The following is a 21,687-nucleotide window of genomic DNA, read 5'->3' on the forward strand; positions in this document are numbered from 1 at the left end:
GCTTCCGACCACAAGTCTCTACAAAGGATTTTGAGGACTTCTGAGAGGATCATTGGGGTCCCTCTTTCATCTATCAGAGATATTTGTCAGGAACAGGGCCGTTGGCATTGTCAATGATCTCTCTCATCCATCCAACAACCTCTTTGACCTCCTACCATCAGGCAAGAGGTACTGTAGCATTAGGAGAAGAACTGTTAGGATGGGAAACAGCTTCATCCCCAGGCCATAAGACTACTGAACATTCTGCCACCACCTAAGTTTCACCACCTATGGAGCACCAGTAGTGTTATATTGTTTACTTTTTAACTTGTGCCGCAAATTTACTAGTTAATATTACTTTGTGTTATGTATGTGAGTTATATGTACTATGTTGTGCATCTTAGACCATTAAAGATAGGAACAGAATTAGGCCACTCAATCCATAAGATTTAGGAGCAGAGGTAGGTCATTTGGCCCATTGAGTCTGCTCCGCCATTCAATCATGGGCTGATCCACTTCATCCAATCATCCCCACTCCCCTGCTTTCACCCCATACCCTTTGATGCCCTGGCTGATCAAGAACCTATCTATCTCTGCCTTAAATACACCCAATAACTTGGCCTCCACAGCTGCTTGTGGCAACAAATTTCACAGATTTACCACCCTCTGACTAAAGTAATTTCTCCACATCTCAGTTCTAAAAGGGCGTCCTTCAATCCTGAAGTCGTGTCCTCTTGTCCTAGAATCCCCTACCATAGGAAATAACTTTGCCATATCTAATCTGTTCAGGCCTTTTAACATTTGAAATGTTTCTGAGATCCCCCCTCATTCTCCTGAACTCCAGGGAATACAGCCCAAGAGCTGCCAGATGTTCCTCATATGGTAACCCTCTCATTCCTGGAATCATTCTCGTGAATCTTCTCTGAACCCTCTCAAATGTCAGTATGTTCTTTCTAAAATAAGGAGCCCAAAACTGCACACAATACTCCAAGTGTGGTCTCACAAATGCCTTAAAGAGCCTCAACATCACATCCTTGCTCTTATATTCTATACCTCTAGAAATGAATGCCAACATTGCATTCGCCTTCTTCACAACCGACTCAACCTGCAGGTTAACCTTCAGGGTATCTTGCACAAGGACTCCCAAGTCTCTTTGCATCCCTGCATTTTGAGTTCTATCCCCATCTAAATAATAGTCTGCCCGTTTATTTCTTCCACCAAAGTGTATGACCTTACACAGTCCATCGAGAAAATTCCACTATTTCATCATGGCTGATCCATTTTCCCTCCCAACCTCATTTTCCTGCCTTCTCCCCAAAACTTCCCATTCCCTGACTAAGCAAGAACCTATCAACCTCCACCTTACATACACCCAATGATCTGGCCTTCACAGCAGCCTGTGGCAACGAATTCCACAGATACACCACCCACTGGCTAAAGAAATTCCTCCTCATCTCTTCTAAATGGACATCCCTCTACTGAGGTGGTGTCCTCTAGTCATAGACTCCCCTACTATAGGAAACATCCTCTCCACGTTCACTCTATCTAAGTCCTTTCATCCAGAGGAACATATTTTTGTTTGGGGATATATGTGTGAATGGCAATAAACTTGAACTTGAGATACAGTGAAACCCTCTGGTTTGCATGCTGTCCATACGGATCATTTCATTAGAGCGGTGCGGTGAGAGAGCAAGGAATCTTAGAATATTGCACTGAGTTGTTGGTTTATTGAGTAATGCATGGATTCATGGTGAGAGTTTATTGTAGAGCCAGGGTAGGAGACACAGCTCTCATTCTCCCAGAGGATGATGTTTTCAAGTGAAAAAAAGAAGCTGATGTTTCACTGTCTATTAACAGCAAAGTGCTGTCTCAGGATCTTCAAAGTCACCAGATGAAAATGAAAATGCCAAACTCTCTGCAGTACTGTGAACTCCCACTATGGTGCTTGGAAAACTTGAAATAAACTCTATTTGTTGTTTTCACGCCTTTGATAATTTATATGTCTTCAATTTACACTGACAGAAACAAAGTCACTTCAGAACTTTAACTCAGACAGAATTTGCAGTTTCCTATATTGAGGACTATTTTCAGGACCTATAGTCCTGAAGTCTGCTGTAGTCCTGAGGTTTCCTATTGTCTGCTGGCTATGATGATATCAGCTTCATAAGACATACAGTAGGAACAGAATCTAGCTATACAGCCCATTGATGTGAACCCATTATCCAATCTAGATGTTGTATCCAGTACATAATTGCTATTACAAAGAAAGCACAGCAACACCTCTACTTTCTTAGAAGTTTGCAAAGATTCAGCATGTCTGAGATGGAGGGTCTCTGATGATGATTTGCAATGTCATCTAAAACCTTGACAGATTTCTACAGATGTGTGTTGGAGAGTATATTGGCTGGTTGCATCATGGCCTGATATGGAATCACCAGTGCCCTTGAATGGAAAAGCCTACAGCATTAGGTGGGAGGAGAAAGAGCAGCATGACGCCCATGCGCAGCCCTCTGGTGAAAAATATATCTGTTAAATAGGGGACGTGGACAATTCTGATTTGATGGAGACGGACGTGAAAGCACAGAGGAACATCTGGAGAAATTTCTGAAACGCTCATTCGCTGCTGTCGTTACTGTGCGGTCGGGAATCTTTCGGAGGGAAGGCCTCAAAATCCCCGGCCTTGCTGTGAACTTTTTACTGTGCTCATGGACTTCTTCATCAAGTTATAGTATTGTTGCACTGTCGTAACTATATGTTATAATTATGTGGTTTTGTCAGTTTTTTCAGTCTTGGTCTGTCCTGTGTTTTGTGATATCACACCGGAGGAAATATTGTATCATTTCTTAATGCATGCATTACTAAATGACAATAAAAGAGGACTGCGTGTCTTCATAATCATATATAAACAGTTGTGGATATGGTCCAGTTCATCGCAAGTAAAGGCCTCCATACCACTGAGCACATCTACCTAGAGCATTGTCACAGTAAAACGGTATCCATCATCAGGGACCCCCCCCCCACCCCCACCACATGCTCTCTTCTTGCTGCTGCCAAGAAGGTACAGGAGCCTCAGGACTCACACCACCAGGTTCAGGGACAGTTATTACCCCTCAACCATCAGGCTCTTGAACCAGTGGGGATAACTTCACTCACCCCAGCACCAAACTTTTCCACAACCTGGAGACCTCATTTTCAAGGACTTTTCATCACATGTTCTCAGTGTTTTTTGCTTATTTATTATTATTATTATTGTTTTGCTAGGTTTTTTTTGCTTCTATGTATTTGCTGAGTATCTCAGGGTTTATATGGAGATGTATATGTACTCAGATAATAAATTTACTTTGAACTTTGAATTTGTATTTTGGCATGAAGTTTAACCGACGGCAGCGTGCGCAGCCACTTTGGTGGTGATGTCTGTTATCTGTCAAGTAGGGTACCGTGCACAATTCTGATTTGATGGAGACAGGCGTGAGAGTATGGCAGAACATCTGGAAAACTTCTGAAATGCCCGCTTCGCTGCCGCTGCTACTGTGTGCTAACCGGAATCTCCGGAGCAGAAGGCCCCGAAATCCTTGGCTTTGCATGTTTCAGTGGCCAGGGTGAGGTTGAAGGTGCTTGGCAGAGGATGGCGCTCGGGAGGCTGGTCGGAAGCTCATAGTTTTCGGACGGATGGACTTGGTGTCGGCTGTATTCAGCTGCTTCCAAGGCATCAGCAAGTTGACAGTGCCTGGAGGTTTATGGCAGGGAGTTTCTCCCTTTTGCCCCCTGCTATTGGGGACTCGGAAGTCGATCGACTCGGGGACTTTTGAGACTTTATTTACCATGCCCATGGTTTGTTCTTCATCAAATTATGGTATTGTTTTGCACTGCTGTAACTATATGTTATAATTATGTGGTTCTGTCAGTGTTAGTCTTTGGTTTGTCCTGTTTTCTGTGATAGCGCTCCGGAAAAACATTGTATCATTTCTTAATGCATGTATGCATTTCTAAATGACAATAAAAGAGGACTGAGTGTTCTCATAATCTAATCTAACCAATGCCTATGTGATGTCATTCCTATTTCTAAGAAGACTGGGGAACAAACAGGAACAAATATTTGAACAAATTATTCAGCTTTGAACATTCCAGCTCTCCTATTTCAGAGCAAAAACTAAGTGCCAAAAGAGAGCAAAAGAACTCATAAATGTTAGCCATGGAGTAGGGTATCAAACACTTATAGAGTTCCTACTTGCATGGTTCAGTTCAGTCCTTGTTTCTTCTCGTTTAGATTAAAAATAGTTGTGGAGGGGGGAGGGTTGAGATAGGAGGTCATCACCATTCCTCACACTCTGGTTCAGTACATTGAGAGGTTAGAGTTCTTGACAGCAAAATCAGAGTGAACTGATGAGCAGTATACCAAAGAACAATTGGAGGAGGGGTGGGAGTCCTTTTTATAACTCATTTTGTAATTGGCCCTTAAAATTAGTTGATAAGGAAACGGCCAGGATGTTGGGAGAAAGCAGAAGAAACAGAAGTGTGGGCAACTCCATTATATTAGTGAGGGTCATTATAGTTCAGATGCCTGAACAAGCAGGTACCAGAGCAGCAGCCGGTGAGCTGGCAGTGCTCACTAATGCCATTGAATGGCACATCCAGGCAATAGTAGCACTTCATGGATTTCTATCCCCTATATTTCCAATCCAGATCTGTAATGTCAGCAACATCATGAAGGATTCCAGCCACCCCACTTATGGACTGCCTGTGCCACTGCCATTAACATCCACACCCAGGCCACCAGACTCGAAAGCAGTTACTTCCCCCAAGCCATCAGGCTGATCAACACCTCCACCTATTAATCCACCCCACCACCCCACACTACCACTACATACACATCACCTAGTGTCACTTTATGTACATACAATCAGTCTGTGTATATAACAGCTACTAGTACATTCTGTTTTATAGGATTGTTTTTATTTTCATATTTATTGTGTTTTTTATTGTGTTCTTTATGCTTATTGTGTTTTATGCTGCATTGAATCCAATGTAACAATCATAAATTTCATTCTCCTTTACTGAAAAATGACAATAAACAATCTTAAATCTTGATTTTTTTTTACACATAAGTTTTTTCTCTAACAATAATGAAGCAAAGCTCTGAGGAATTGTTAAATGTGTATGAGCTAAGCATACAACATAATAATATTTGAATGGTGACATCTGCTTTGGAGATTCCATTGTACTGAAGTTATTGATGGCATTTGCAGACTCTGAGCCAGCTTCCAATGACATTCAGCTTTCTCTTTCCAGCTGTCATGATTTCTCATGCATGCTGTTGTCACCTCCACATTCAATTACTTCAAAGTTTATGAGTTGTCCTTTGCTCTCCATTCTCAGTTGATCCTGAGCTGAACCGTTATATATCATACTGTCCAGGCAGGGAGACTCGACTATCAGCTCTGTCCTTTCTGACTTATGTTGGTTTTTTGCTTCACTGCACCCCACATTTTCCATCTCGTATTTAAACTCCTTCATGGACGTTCCCCCTCTTCTTCCTGCTTTCTCTTTTGCAATGCACATCTTCCTCTCTCACTTGACACTGGCCTCTTCTCCATCCAACCTCCCCCAGTCCTGCCTTTCACTCAACGTCCGCAGCTGCTTGTGTTGTTATAGTTCCATTCTAAACCTTTCCACCCCACTCTTCCTTTCACTCCTTCAGGGGGAAAAACTCTCATCAAGAGTGTGGTCACTTCTGTTAGCTTCTCTAACCTGGTGGGACATTATAGGCATGATTAATGAATTTCACTTCATTAAGTTTCTTATCAGATAGAGGGTGTTGACCTGAAATTACTTTCCTCCCACAGATGTTACACAACATATTAATTCCTCCAGCAGATCATTTGTTGCTCAAGATTCCAGCATCAGCAGTCTCAGCAACAAAGTTCTTATCTTCTTGCTTTAAATATAAACAAATGTTTAAACTCATAAATATCCATTTCCACTGTCTCCTCTTGATCTCTCTCCTTCCTTCAAAAGTGGTAGAAACAAAATCATTAAAAATGTTGTAGGAAGTGTTAGCTATTTTTGTTGTAGGGCTTTAGGTATCAAGGATAAGGGTAGAACATCCAGAAAATATTGGAGGACTGAATGGCCTGGTCCTGCTCCTATGTTTTATGATCCAATTGAACGCAGAATAACAAAGACAATCCCTGTACAAGAACCTGATATGTGCCTTTTCTATCAGGATGGCACAGTAGCATGGCTTGGCTGGTGGGGTGGAGATGTGTCTGTACCAAAGGAGGTGTAACATGCTCCTTCCCTCCACTAGCCTGCAGGTCACCCTTGGGCAAGGTGTAGCACCTGCTTAGCTCCTGATCAGGATCATGTGAAACCATGGGAGCAGGAGGTGGATGGTCGTATGAGCAGCTGGTGCAGATCACAAGTCCTGGTTATGTGACCACTGACGCCAGGCAGACAATCTCTGTAGAGTATTGATAATGGCTGGGTTCACCCATCTTGTAAAGGCACTGCTCAGAAGGCAATGACAAACCACTTCTGTCAAAAAAATTGCCAAGAACCATGATCTCAAGACTGTACACACCAGCTTTGTGGTGAAAAAAGCACAACAGCGTCTCTTCCCCCTCAGGCGACAGAAGAAGTTTGTCATGGGCCCCCAAATCCTCAAGACCTTCTACAGGGGGAACATTGAGAGCATCCTGACTGGCTGTATCACCGCATGGTAGGGGAACTGCACCAACCTTGATCGCTGGACACTGCAGAGAGTGGTACAGACAGCCCAGCACATCTGTGAACACAAATTTCCCTCTATTGAGGACATTTATAGCAGCAGGCGCAGAAAGAAGGCCTGGAAGATCATTGGGGACACCAGTCACCCCAACCATAAACTGTTTCAGCTGCTTCCGTCTGGCAAACGCTACTGCAGCATTAAAGGCTACAGGGCAACTTCTTTCTACAAGCCATTTGACTTTTAAACTCACATGTCTGTACATTGTGACAGAGTCATAACACAAAGATTTTTACTCCCTCAGGTTGTGAGATGGATGTAGGATTTAAATAAATAAGTTCTTTTTTTTTAAAATCTTTTTATTGAGTAAGTATACAAAAAATGTAAGCCATATAAACATTAATACAATGTTAAAGTATAATAAAATTCCAAAAGATATCAATACCAAAAAGAAATTACTACAAACAATGTAATTTAAACATAAGAAACCAAGATAACATAATAGTATACTAAATTTTATATATATCAATGGAAAAAAAAGAAAAAAAAAAGAAAAAAAAAACCCCCCAAAAAAAACCCACCGTGCAGCTAACTGAAAGCAAGGCAAAGCAATGGGCTAACTTGAAACCAAACAGAGTTAAACTTAAAATCACGTCCTCAATCCCGACCTCCATTAAAAACAGTGAAAAAAAACAAGAAGGGTAAATATTACATTAAATGAAAATATCGAATAAAAGGTCCCCAAAATAAATAAGTTCTAAAATAAATTCTAATCATGATTGCCTACATCGTATGACATGACACATAATGATGATTATGGTGGTAGCCCAGCAGTTCATGTCAGGCTATTTACAATGCTAACTGTAAGATCAGGGTTCAACTCCTATCACCGTCTGTAAGGAGTTTGTATGTTCCCCCCGTGACTGCATAAGTTTCATCAGGTCCTCCAGTTTCCAGTTTACTCTCACATTCCAAAGACCTACAGGGAGGATTAGTGAGTTTGGGTATGCAACGTCGAGGATTAGTGAGTTTGGGCATGCAACGTCGAGGATTAGTGAGTCTGGGTTTGCAATGTTGAGGATTAGTGAGTTTGGGCAACGTTGGTGCCAGAAGCATTGGGACATTTGTGGGCTGCCCAGTACAATCTTTGCCGATTTGTGACAAATAAAGCAGATCTTCCCTTTTCTTTGATATGTACCTTTGTCCCAAAACCAAATAAATGCAACTTTGAGCAGGGTAGGTGCACCTGTTGAACAGCAGTACCTGGTCGCTCAACATCATTGCTAGTGTACACAGGTTGTTAAGGATTTGTTTATGAACTGTTAAGTTGCAGTTAAAAGCTTAGCTGTGCATACAGAATGCAAATACCTCACTCAATTTTGTCATGTGTACAATGCGTGATAAAGCAGGTTAGAGGAGGTAGAAGCAGAATGAGGCTTTAAAAGAGCCTTTTAAAATGCTGACAAGACATTTGCAAAAGAATTAATTATTGTATAATCAGTTTGGTTATAATGCTCTGCCATCCTTAATGAGGCATGTTTAACATATTTACAGAAAAAACACAAAGGAATAGAATGAAATATCAAGACAACAGATCTGCAGGAGCAATTTTCAGCCTATTGTATCGTTTTGACATCCCACCCTTGAATTTCATTCTTTTATTTCTACATAATTTGAACAATGTTATGTAGATCAAAAATAAAAGATTTGGAAAAATAATTTAATGAGTGTAAGGATGCGCCATGCGCTAATCCAGGTTTAAGTAGTTTTAACTAACCTTTCATTTACTGATGCCAAGGCTAGAGGCAACATTAATATTTAATTGTAATTGAGTGCTTACATTCAGAAGATGGATAACCATGAGACGGGATAGAGTTTCTGTAATCCCATCTGCATGAAACCTACAAACTGGGGTCAAATATACTGTCACACAAAGCTACTAAGTATACAACTACAATGACCAAATCTAACCAGGCTGCTCTGGAGCATCACCAACAGCAAGCTTTAAATTGTTGGTTGTAAAATCTGTGTCACTGTTTGTAAACAATCTTTGCCGTTATCTTTGACGTCTGTCATGTGTTCATCACTCAAACCTCAAAATGAAAGCAAAATATCATAACCAGACAGATGTACTTTCAAACCAGTGAGTGCTCTGTTATTTTCAGTTCAGCTGCATAAGAAAAACTTGTTTGAAAAGATGGAAGCACAAGAACAAAAGCCTCAGCTGATGTTCCAGTCCGAGACTCAGGAACACTGCATGGTCTAGAATGCTGTTTCTTCGAGGAATGGTTAAAGGAGGGGTTTGCCTGCCCTCTCAGGTGGAGGGTAGGAGTTGGAGGTGGCACCACACTTGCGGGCTGACACCAGCACATCCTTGGGTGTGTTGGTTGTTGATACAAACGAGGCATTTCACTGTATGTTTCGATGTACCCAGTGATAAGTAATCTTGAATCTTGGGAAATGGAAGTGGCTAGGCTGATTAAACTATGGGAACTAAACTCTGTGCTTAAACAGTTAAGTTTTGTTTGGAAGCAATTCAAGCACCATACTATTGGCCTTGGTTTTGCCAACTGGATGTCACCTTCTCACACTATTCCAATAGTCCTGCAACTGTCCTGCACTTATTGTAGGTCAGAAGTCAAAAATGCTTGGACTCAAATGACAAAGGCCGTATGTGGTTCTAGAGCAGGAGTTCCCAACCAGGGACACCTTGGCTAATGGTAGGGATTCATAGCATAAAAAGGTTGGGAGCCCCTATTGTAGAGCTATATAGAATAGTGAAAAATCTGCTTACCCACTTACTTGTTTATTTAGAGATACAACATAGTAACAGGCCCTCTGGCCCAACAAGTCCCCACCACCCAACTACACCCATGTGACCAGTTAGCTTACTAACCCATATGTCTTTGGACTGTGGGAGGAAACTGGAACACTGGGAGGAAACCCATGTGGTCACGGGGAGAACGTACAAACTCCTTAAAGGCAGCAGCGGGAATTGAACTCGGGTCACTGCTGCAGTAATAATGCCACACTAACTGTTGCAATTGTGCTGCCCCTTTGGTAGAAGGTTTCACAGCTCAGTTTGTCCAATCTGTGGAAGACATACCCAAAATTACTGTAGATCTCCCAATGTAAATTCCAGGCAGTTTCAGCAGGGTCTTGCTCCAATATTTGATTTCAGTAGTTCAGTAATGGAATATACTGATCCAGTATATTCAGTAGTGGAATATATTGATCCAGTCTCTGAATGAATTCTTTGACTAGTTTAGGACTTCTGCATTAAAATATGTATTGATCAAGTCCCAAACTTGCAAAACTACCAATATTTCCTTGGAAGATTCAGTCTGACGATCAACACTGGCACACGGCAGGGGTGTGTGCTTAGCCCACTGCTCTACTCTCTCTATACCCATGACTGTGTGGCTAAGCATAGCTCAAATACCATCTATAAATTTGCTGATGATACAACCATTGTTGATAGAATCTCAGGTGGTGACGAGAGGGGGTACAGGAGCGAGATATGCCAACTAGTGGAATGGTACCGCAGCAACAACCTGGCACTCGACGTCAGTAAGGCGAAAGAGCTGATTGTGGACTTCAGGAAGGGTAAGACAAAGGAACACATACCAATCCTCATACAGGGTTCAGAAGTGGAGAGAGTGAGCAGTTTCAAGTTCCTGGGTGTCAAGATGTCTGAAGACCTAACCTGGTCCCAACATATCGATGCGGCTATAAAGAAGGCAAGACAGTGACTATACTTCATTAGGAGTTTGAAGAGATTTGGTATGTCAACATAAACACTCAAAAACTTATATAGATGTACCGTGGAGAGCATTCTGACAGACTGCATCACTGTCTGGTATGGGGAGGCTACTGCACAGGACCAAAAGAAGCTGCAGAGGGTTGTAAATTTAGTCAGCTCCATCTTGGGTACCGGCCTACAAAGTACCCAGGACATCTTCGAGGAGTGGTGTCTCAGAAAGGCAGCGTCCATTATTAAGGAACTCCAGCATCCAGAGCATGTCCTTTTCTCTCTGTTACCATCAGCTCAGAGGTACAGAAGCCTGAAGATGCACACTCAACGATTAAGGAATTGCCTCTTCCCCTCTGCGATCCAATTCCTAAATGGATTTTGAGCCCGTGAAAACTACCTCACTTTTTAAAATATGTATTATTTGTTTTTGCACAATTTTTAACCTATTCAATATACATTTACTGTAATTGATTTACTTACTTTTTTTCTTCTAGATTATGTATTGGATTGAACTGCTGCTGCTAAGTTAACAAATTTCATGACACATGCCAGTGATAATAAACATGATTCTGATTCTAATTCTGATTCTGTTAAAACTTTTTACAGGCTGTTATTAAATTGCCTTGGAGAGGAGATTATTACTTCAGATCAGTGAATGACAGCAATTTCTATTGTCACAGAAATGTGCAAGGGTGTGTTCGACAGTAGATTCTACCCCAAATGCATTGCAATTATCACCAGCAATGAACAGCAAATCAAAACAGGGCATTTGAAGAAATTAGCCCCTGACCCTGAGTCAGAACCATGCAGAATCTATTCAGCATATACAATGCAACCCCCCATTCCATATATTTGAGAAAGAAGCCAGTTGCTGCAATGTTGTCTTGCACAGTCCACCGAGCAGCAACATAATACCTTCATCATTTCCCGTGGTTTCGGTACATTCCAGCTATACTGTCATCGGTATAAGAAGCTGAAAGTACCCAGTCCACTTATTTAGGCAAAGAGAACGTGGGAACACTGGAACAAAAATTAAAGTAGGTTCTGAGAAAATTAATCAAAGTAATTCCTTGTGTAAAATCAAATGCTTCTATACAAATGAGACTTACTTAGATGAGAATTTTGGTTGGCATGACAAGTTGGGCCAAGCTGCATACTCTGTAACTTTAAGACTGTTAATTCATTATAAACACCCATCTCTCAACATTGCCCAGTTATTACCGATGACTGTACACATGGGCACGCAGGCAGCCTGCCTAGCAGGATGCACAATTAAATAAGCACTAAATACTACGATCCTTAATGCTTGTACTAGAATTCAAGACTTTTTAATCTTCCTTGGATTATATAGAGATAATTACACACCACTTTGCTGAAGTTTGGGATCACTAATGACAAATGTAGATTTTGTAAGTCTGCTGAATGAATTGGATGTTGCAACAATTATGATTTTAAAGATAACCCATGCTAAGCTAATAGAAAAATAAAATCCTCTGTATATTTTTAAATTACACACGCACAGAATGTTTCATAACTTCAAATAAAAATCTAAATTTACTATCTAAGTTTCATTAGAATCAAACTTAAATGTTGGTAAACTTAAACTCTGCTTCTCTCCTTGAAAATACACTTTGATGGTATTTTTCAGTATTTTATGGTTGTATTTAAGATTTCCAACACCTGCGGTACACACAGTGGCCATTTTAATACATACCTCCTGTAACTAACAAGGCGGCCCGCTGGGTGTGTGTTCATGGTCTTCTGCTGCTGTAGCCCATTCACTTCAAGGCTTGGCGTGTTGTGCATTCAGAGATACTCTTCTGCACACCACTGTTGTAACACACCATTACTTGAGTTACTGTCACCTTCCTGTATGTTTTGTAACTCCATAAAACTAATTGTAAGAAAAACACCAAGCTGGGAAATGTGCATCTTAGTTTTGTTTTACTTCTAGCGAGGTGTGCACGTATGGCATGGTGGCCTGGTGACACATGCGATTCATGTAATTTTACATATAACCCATAATGAATTGTGTAAACACCAAAGAATGCTTAATCAAACAATATATTTACTCAAATATATTGAACCAGTCTGGCCATTCACTTCTGACCTCTCACTAACAAGGCATTTTCAGCCTCAGACATGCTGTTCACTGGGTGTTTTTTCTTTGGTTTTTGCACCATTCCCCATAAACTCTATACCAGAGAATACTATGTGTAAAAAATCCCAGGAGGTCAGCAGTTCCTGAGATATTCAAACCACCCTGTATGGTACCAACAATCATTCCACAGTCAAAGTCGCTTCTTCCCTATTCTGATGTTTGATTTGAACAACTGAACCTCTTAACCAGGGGTTCCCAAATTGGGGTCCATGGCCTCCTCATTTAATGGTAGGGGAGTACATGACATAAGAAAAAAGGTTAGGAACCCCTGCTCATAACCATGGCTGCACGCTTTTATGCATTGAGCTGCTGTTACATGATTGACTGAAGATATTTGCATTTTTATAAGACCATAAGACATCAGAGCAGAATTAGGCCATTCAGCCCATCGAGTCTGCTCTGCTATTTCATCGTGGCTAGTCCCAGATCCCATTCAACCCCATACACCTGCCCTCTCACCATATCCTTTGATGCCCTGACTAATCAGGAATCTATCAATTTCCACTTTAAATATACCCATGGACTTGGCCTCCACCACAGTCTGTGGCAGAGCACTATTGTTCCTTTTACCAAAATGTATTATCATACATTTCCAAACACTGTGTTCCATCTGCCATTTTTTGCCCATTCTTCCAATTTGTCTAAGTTCAGCTGGAATTGCATCGCTTTCTCTACACTGCCTACCCCTCCACCTATCTTCCTATCATCTGCAAACTTTGTCACAAAGCCATCAATTCCACTGTCTAAATCATTGATAAACAACGTGAAAAAAGGCAGTCCCAATACTGATCCCTGAGGAACACCACTAGTCACTGGCAGCCAACCAGAAAAGGCCCCTTTTATTCCCATTCATTGCCTCCTGCCTGTCAGCCATTCCTCTATCCATGCCTGTATCTTTCCTGTAACATCATAGGATTTTATCATGTTAAGCAGCCTCACGTGAGGTACTTTATCAAATATCTTCTGAAAATATAAGTGAATATCATCTACTGCCTCTCTTTTGTCCACCCTGCATGTTACTTCCTTGAAGAATTCTAACAGATTAGTCAGGCAAGATTTCCCTTCACAGAAACCATACTTACTGACTTATTTAATCATTAGTCTCCAAGTACCTTGAAACTTCATCCTTAATGAGCTCCAACATTTTCCCAAAATTATAGGCTAACTGGCCTATATATTAATGAGCAGGTGTTCAGGTGTACCCAATAAAGTGGCCATTAAGTGTATTTGGATTTTATATAGGACCACTCTAAGGCAAGATTAATTACTTTCAAACAAGGGACTCAAAAGTGTTCCTATTTATTGATGTATTTGGAGCATTAATCAAAACCTGGCAATCCCAAAGCTGTCAAGATACACTTCTGAAAGATTCCTTTCCCTCCTACCTCTCAAAATAGCTGCTTAGAAATGACTGTCCCACCTGCTGTAAACTGTGGTTTCCAGAAAATAAACTGTCATCTTGATAAGGTCATTCTTATTTAGTTAACTGTAGCAACATTCCATCCGCATTCTTCCTACACCCTTGGGCTTACTCAGAATGAGCCCAGATATGAGCTGCTTCAACTCGGAGTGGCACAACATTTAGTCGACCACATCTGCTGCCAACCAGTGGACACCCATCCTTAATAATCCCATGTTGCAACTCTTGACATGTTGCCTTCAATGCTGAGGCAATTCGAGTGCTCAGTTAGACATCTCATTTAGAACAGTTCAGCATAGGAACAGTTGAACTGAAAGGAACAGCACTTATCTAAAATGCTGCAAAATGGAACTGCTGGAAATCAACGTTCATTAAAAATTAATGAATGATGCATAATTTTTAGAAAGTGAAATCGTCACTTTTAACCTCCTTTAATATATGCAAGAACTCTGCCCACACAACATTCCTTTGTCCTTTCTTTCCACAGACAAGGAAGAGATCAGAAAATAAATCACCACTTTACACTGCCACTTCTTTTTTTCTTTGCCCTAGCACTGCACTAAAGACTCAACCAGAGAATTATAGCTCAAGCTCTTAAGGAATCCAACCTGTTGCATGGAATTAATTTCCTGAAGGAAGAGAGCTCAATGAAATCTAACTAATGCTCTCCGCCAACATTGCTGCATGGACCAACCATTGCTCGGAGCAGGAAATTTTTACACGGCCTGAAAACGGCACGGCACTCTAATGTTTTTTTTGTATGAATGTTTAGAATGAAAATTGTAAAATCACATACAGTTGACTTTATTGATTATCTGAAGGGTATAATGAAACACAGTACAACAAAGAAAATCTTTCACATTTTGTCAACTTTTTCTATCTTTATTCCAGCTGTGCAGTAACAAAGGCTATGTGCACAGGAGCATTTCAGTTACTGCGTGGCCACGCACCCGTGCAGCTTAGAGGGAAAAGGAGCTGAAGTTTCTAATGTTTAATATTTAATATGCTGGCCAAGTTGTAGCTTGGCATTGCTGGGAAAACCCCAAAACAAAATCTCAGAAAGATAGTTTGAATATATTTAAATAATTGTCAAGAATGTTCAAATTGATAAAAAAAAATAATTGTTAAATTAAAACATATTGAAAATTCAGTCACTGGTGCACATTAAATGAAAGTGTTTTATGGGACACTGAGTATATGTTCATAGTCTTCTGCTGCTGTAGCCCATCCACTTCAATGTTCGATATGTTGTGTCTTCAGAGATGCTCTTCTGCACACTACTGTTATAATGTGTGGTTATTTGAGTTACTGTCACCTTCCTGTCAGCTTGAACCTGCCTGGCCATTCTCTTCAGACCTCTCTCATTAAGAAAGCATTTCCACCACAAAACTGCTGTTCACTGGATTTTTTTTGTTTTGTTTTTCACACCATTCTCTGTAAACTCTAGACTGTAGAGTGTGAAAATCCCAGATCAGCTGTTTCTGAGATATTCAAACCACCCCATCTGGCACCTACAATTACGGTTAACATCACTTAGATTACATTTCTTCCCCATTCTAAACAACAACTGAACCTCTTGACCATGTCTGTATGCTTGCATGCATTGAGCTGCTGCCATGTGATTGGCTGATTAGATATTGAATTAACAAGCAGGTGCACAAGTATACCTAATAAAGTGGCCACTGAGTGTCTATGATTCACTCAGTGGTGTTTCCAAATGCGAGTTTGCTGCATAATAGCATATCAGCTGCATTGGAAGAAAATAACTGCATCAACAGAATAGGAATTTAATTCCTATATAACCAGATTCTTTCTTTAAAAAATGTATTTTTTGAGAAAGCTTGATTCATTTCTGGTATAAATATTGATAGTGAATCATGAACATACTAGCCAGAAAGTCTCTCAACAATTTAAGTTTCTGAGATACTCCTCTTAGCCCCATAATCAATAATATGAGAGATTCTGCAGATGCTGGGAATAAAGAGCTGACATCTCAGGCCAAGGCTGAAGGGGTCAGCTCTTGATGAAAGGTTTCAACCCAAAATACGGGTCTTTATTCCTTTCCATAGATGTCGTTTGACCTGCTGAGTCCTTCCACCATTTAATGTGTTTTGCCTTACCATTAATGACCATATAGGGCAGGGTTCCCAATGCTTTTATGTCATAGACCCCTACCATTAATCGAGTGGTCCATGGACCCTAGATTGGGAACTCCTCTATAGGATAAGTATCTCTTTAACTCAGGGGTTCCCAACCTTTTTACATAATGGACCCTTACCATTAATCAAGGGGTCCATGTACCCAGGTTGGGAACCCATCATTCGAAGCAATATCTAAGTAGCTTTTATAGTTTTTAAATCAACTGGCAACAGCTTATTCATGCCAGATGTGTTTTTTTTTCTGACAAGATGTCTACAGTTAAAGCACTAGCCACCAGATTTGTCCACAGCCTCCTCAATGAACATTTCCTTACATTTTAATTATCAATGACTTTTATCTAAGTTAATGGTTCATAATGCACAAGAGGTACTGCAGATGCTAGAAATCTAGTGCAATTACACACTATGTGCTGGAGGAGCTCAGGCACCATATTTGGATGGGAATAAATAGTTGATCCTTCATCAGGACTTGAATGCAAACTTTAATTCCTTTACAAAGATGGAGCCTCCTGCTAAAGGCAGACTCAACCAGTCTATTAAACCAAAATCAAGCTCGACAGATTCAGAAAGATGTAGAGACACTTGTGAGGGTGCAGCCATTTATCAAAATGATTCCATGGTTGAGGCATTTTAATTATGAGAGAGCTGGGAGAAGTCAGATTGATTACCTGAAGCAAAGGAGGTTGAGGCAAAACTTGATGGAGCTGTCCAAGACTCATTCATTTCGATGATGCACAAAGAAAAGCTACTTGCATTTGTTAATTGCACAAGTAACTGAGGCTTTGAGCAAGAATGAAGTGCTTGGAGAGATTGGTTGTGGCTAGAATTAACTCCTGCCTGAGCAAGGACTTGGACCACAGGCAATTCACTTACCGCCACAGCAGGTCTATGGCAGACACAACCTCACTGGCTCTGGAACTGCCCCCATGGATCTAAATGAGTCGGAGGTCTCACTGCTGCAACTATCATGCCAGCAGATCTCAGGCATTGATGGATCCAGAGGCTCCTCCCACAAACACACTGATGCCCTTCTACCAGCTCTAGAAATGTCTTTGGTAATTGGCAACATTTAAAAGCAGTTGAACTAGTTTACTACTAATAATAAAAATACTAATAAGACACTAGTGATTGCAGGTTCTGCAGCCTGATACAGGACTTCAACCTGAAACATCAACAATTCCCTCCCACAATGGACAGTGATTGACCAGCTGGGTTCCTCCAGAAGATTGTTCTTACTAACAAAAAAAATATTAATTTACTTAAAAACATATTTAGCTTGAACAAATAGAAAACATTAGTATTAAAATATAGAGATAGGGCATCATGGTTGCATAGCAGTTAGTGCAATGCTATTTCAGCTCAAGGCGGAGTTCAGAGTTCAATTCTGGCATCCTCTGTAGGCATATTTGTATGATCCTTCCTGTGTGCATGTGGGTTTCCTCTGGGTGCTCCGGTTTCCTCCTACAGTCCAAAGATGTACCGGTTAGTTGGTGAATTGATTATTGTTAAGTGTCCTGTGATTAGGCTAGAGTTAAAAAGGTGAGTTGCCGGGTGGTGTGGCTCTTTGGAATAGCCTATTCTGCGCTGTATCTCTAAATAAATCAACAAATAAAATTAAGAACAAACTACAAACTAGAGAAAATCTGCAGATGCTGGAAATCAGAGTAATCGACACAAAATGCTGGAGGAAGTCAGGACACCAGGCAGCCGTCCTGATGAAGGGTCTCGGCCCAAAACAATGACTGCTGACTTTTTTCCCCACAGATGCTGCCTGGCCTGCTGAGTTCCTCCAGCATTTTGTGGGTGTTACTTATCGCTAGAAACAAACCAGTTACTTTACAATCCCCTTTAAATGAATGGATCCATGCCACTCCCCGGCTAAGGGGCATTATTGGCTCCATTTATGAAATGTTAGGAATTGTCTGATTTAGATCCTTGTCTACGTACTATGACAAAAGTTTGTGATCCATTGAAATCTAGCTTTATTTTGTATTAATGCGTTAAGTTATTAAGTGACAGTTACAACAAAGGTATAGCCATGTTTTTAATTGTAATAGTTTTGTCAAAATATGTATACACTAACCCACTTCAGCATCAAATTAGCAGGCTTAAACTCTGTAACTGTTCAAAAATCTCAAGACTCCTGTGAGAAAATAATTGAACACTGTTCCCTCTAATCTGCATGGGAGTCCAACCGCGCAGTAACTGAAATGCTCCCGCACACATAGCCTTTGTTGCCATGCAGATGGAATTTTCTTTTAAATCATGTTAATATAAATTTGAAATTATGTTAATATAATTGTGAAATACCCTGTAACTGATTAATTGAACATATTCCATTAATGTTCTAAATGATAAACTTACCACTACCTTTACTTTGAAACTTCTTAGAGCTTCAATGTATTTACAATGTCAGTGTTTCAAGTTACACTGTTACAAATTGTAACAAATCAAATGTAAATCCAGAAACGGACTTCCAGAAACAGACTAGAAGTGGAACATTTGGATAATCTAATGAGGATTAAGACATATCTTTCACCTAGATGCAAAAATTGTTTATAGACAATGGATTTGTAATAAAGACAGAAGAGAAAACATTTATGAAACATGGTATTTAAATTTTCATTCTAAATATGTATAGTATACATTTCACAAGGAAAAAGCTTTTAAAGTGCCGTACAGTTTTCAGGCCATGTAAAACTTTCCCACTCAGAGCAATAGTTATCTCTGCAGCCATAAAAAAAAGAGGGAACATTGGTCTTGAATTACCATATCATTGATCACTGCTGTTATTCCAGTTGCACTATGATATAAACTTCTGCAGGGAAATATGCCCTTTGAACTTACACTGAGGTAGATCTGCTGCCAGTTCAGCCACTCTTCATTTCCATAGGAAGGTACTTGGTGAGGGAAGGAAGCAAGTTACAGGTAACTGGCTTTTACCTAGATTTGAGAATGCTTCTACTTATTTGTCTTATTATTTTTGAGCATTTAATTACTTTTAAAGTACTTAATAGTATGCTTCATTTTAAAATCACTGCAAAATTTTTGAACATCACAAGAATTGTTTCTGTGAATGAACCATACCTGATGCACTGGCGTATTCCTGTGATTAGAAAAAAAAAAGAACACATTGAACACAAATCAACAGGTCAGGCAGCATGTGTCAGGGAAACAGCTAATGTTTCAGATCCAAGACTCTTTATCAGAACTTGGAATGAGAGAAAACAAGTTACTTGTCAGAAATAGTGAAAGTGTGGGAGGGAATGGGTAGCACAAAGACTGAGACCAAATGTTTTTATGTATTAGATGAAACAGATTATGCTTTTTGCCTATGTAATCACTCAATGCTGTAGGAGGATTGTGCTGGAATCCTGGGCTTTGGGGAAGGTTTAATCATTGCAGTTTGTGGTATACGTTACCATGTGTTTCTAGTTCCTGGTTTCTCCTTTTTTTGTGCTGCTGTCTTGGCCATTTTGACTGGGGCAGCCTGCAGCTAATGAATGACAGAGCTAGTTTGAAATGGACTGAGCTAAACTGAATATGCCTGGACTCTTTCGATTATGTGTTTTATATTCTGGTTTTTTTTATTGCTCTTTTTCTCCCCCCACTTGTGCGATTAGTTTTTCTTGTGCGTTGGGGTGGGGGTTTTATGTTTTTCTCTGAATGGATTCGAGGGTTGTCCTTGCTTCATGGCTGTCTGTGGGAAGATGAATCTCGCAGTTGTGTACATACATTAATAATAAATGTACTTTGAATCTTAAGGTACTGTTATGGAGTGTGCCCAATGGGTCAGATGATAAGGATTTTTGATTTTCTTTTTTGGTTTTCTGTGGCTTTTTCATCCATTCTGAACTTGGCTTTAGAAAATGTTTCTCCTTCATATTGCAGATGCACTGGTCGGTGCCTTGATTGGCATTATCTTTGCCTACCTTGCCTACAGACAACATTATCCGTCACTGTGTCACACTGAATGCCACAAACCGCACGTCTGTCTTGTGGTTCAGGTGTCAGCTGATCAGGAAGAAGCGTCCACTCCAGAGAAAGCTACCAGCTTGGCTTTAGAGGGAATAAACGAAGGTCCCGTATGACAAGCACACTTTGTTCATGGACAATTACCCCTTCATACATTCCATATAAATCAAAACAAAACCTACATAAAATTCATTCCATGACATTCTTGTGTACTTTTGTCCATATGTCCTATTGAAAGCAAAATGATTAACAAGTTATTTTGCTTTCAAAGTGATGGCATATATTGATGTCATCTGAGAAAAGAATTTCATTTTAAAACAGTCGCAGACATTGAACAGAATATATATGGCAATGTCGTTTAAATACACAAATAAAAAAAATGAAAGTTAATTACAATGCAAGACTAAAGCAACAGTAACATCATTTGCACAATATTGAAAGACAATTATATGACAGTACAAAGAGATCATGGATAAATTTTTGATTAATATGTAATTAAAAACTTTGATGAGTGCTGTGAAATTAATATTGTGAAACAATTATACAGGTTGCAGTGAGGATGTAATTATCAATGCCAAGCAATGACATTCAAGGAGGATTTGAATAAATGTATTGACATTTCATTTTTCTAGGCTCAACTTATGACATTATTCATTAAAATGGAAATTCTTAAAATATGCTTTTGTATTGGATGTTTTATTAAGCCATAGTATTAAATATTTGATTTAATATTTGATGTATTCATACCTTACATAATTGCTTTGTACCAGTGAGCTATTCCTTAGACTGTTACCTTTTGAACTCAGCGAAGTTTATTATTAAACTATTTTGGTCTTGGATCTGGGATTGACCATTCACTATAATATATGATAATATATTTAATTTGAAAATGTATTCTTTGAACTGGTACAGTCCAAACTATTTTGCTTATTTGATTGGTCATCAGCTTTTCTAAATCTGTCATATTCATTCCTTCGTGCCACTGTCAAATGTCAAATTGAATTACATTTTAATCACTAGTCTAATCCACTTCTGGAGAAAAAAATTGCCAAAAACGATCATGATCATAGAAAGACCATGATTACCCACATCACATGACAAGATGTATAACGAACGAACAAATCTTTTCCAGCACCTTTAATGTTTTTACCACCATCCCAGATCACTGCCATTTAGAAAATAATCTCCCCAGCATTGCTTCCCTTTTTGCAAACTGCAATTTTTATGTTCTCTTCTAATCAAATTTACAGTGGTCACGTTTTTGCTTTGATGCTAAAAAATAGAGCCTCAGTGTTTACACTTGTTCCCTTTGTTTTCTGCCCCTCAGTTTTCTTGGCATTCCTGTAAATACAGATACAGATACAGGAGAGGAAGGAGAAACAGAGGTTTGAGGATTTGTAAATCAGAAAATAAATGAGGTCTAAATTTTGGAATGCAAACATCAAGGGCGATGTTAATGGAGTGAATTTCAGGTTGTTTCTAGATTGCATTCCCCCCGATGCACAGGTTCAAACT

General features: G+C 39.9%; 1 protein-coding gene across 3 annotated transcripts in view; it reads left to right on the forward strand.

Annotated features, from left to right (window-relative positions):
• The window catches only part of plpp4 (phospholipid phosphatase 4), a 406,496-nt gene extending 385,524 nt beyond the window's left edge, over positions 1–20,972 (forward strand). For 2 of the 3 annotated variants that reach the window (XM_063071213.1, XM_063071214.1), the window contains exon 7: positions 20,089–20,972. In XM_063071213.1, coding sequence (XP_062927283.1) covers positions 20,089–20,288 — 200 coding nt within the window. In that variant the 3' untranslated portion in view covers positions 20,289–20,972. Of the gene's footprint in view, positions 1–2,350; positions 2,459–20,088 lie in introns of those variants that run through there. The other variant, XM_063071215.1, reaches the window with a different exon arrangement.
• Positions 20,973–21,687: the final 715 nt, after the last annotated feature.

Source organism: Mobula hypostoma, chromosome 19 (genome assembly GCF_963921235.1).
Source record: "Mobula hypostoma chromosome 19, sMobHyp1.1, whole genome shotgun sequence".
Lineage (NCBI taxonomy): Eukaryota > Metazoa > Chordata > Chondrichthyes > Myliobatiformes > Myliobatidae > Mobula > Mobula hypostoma.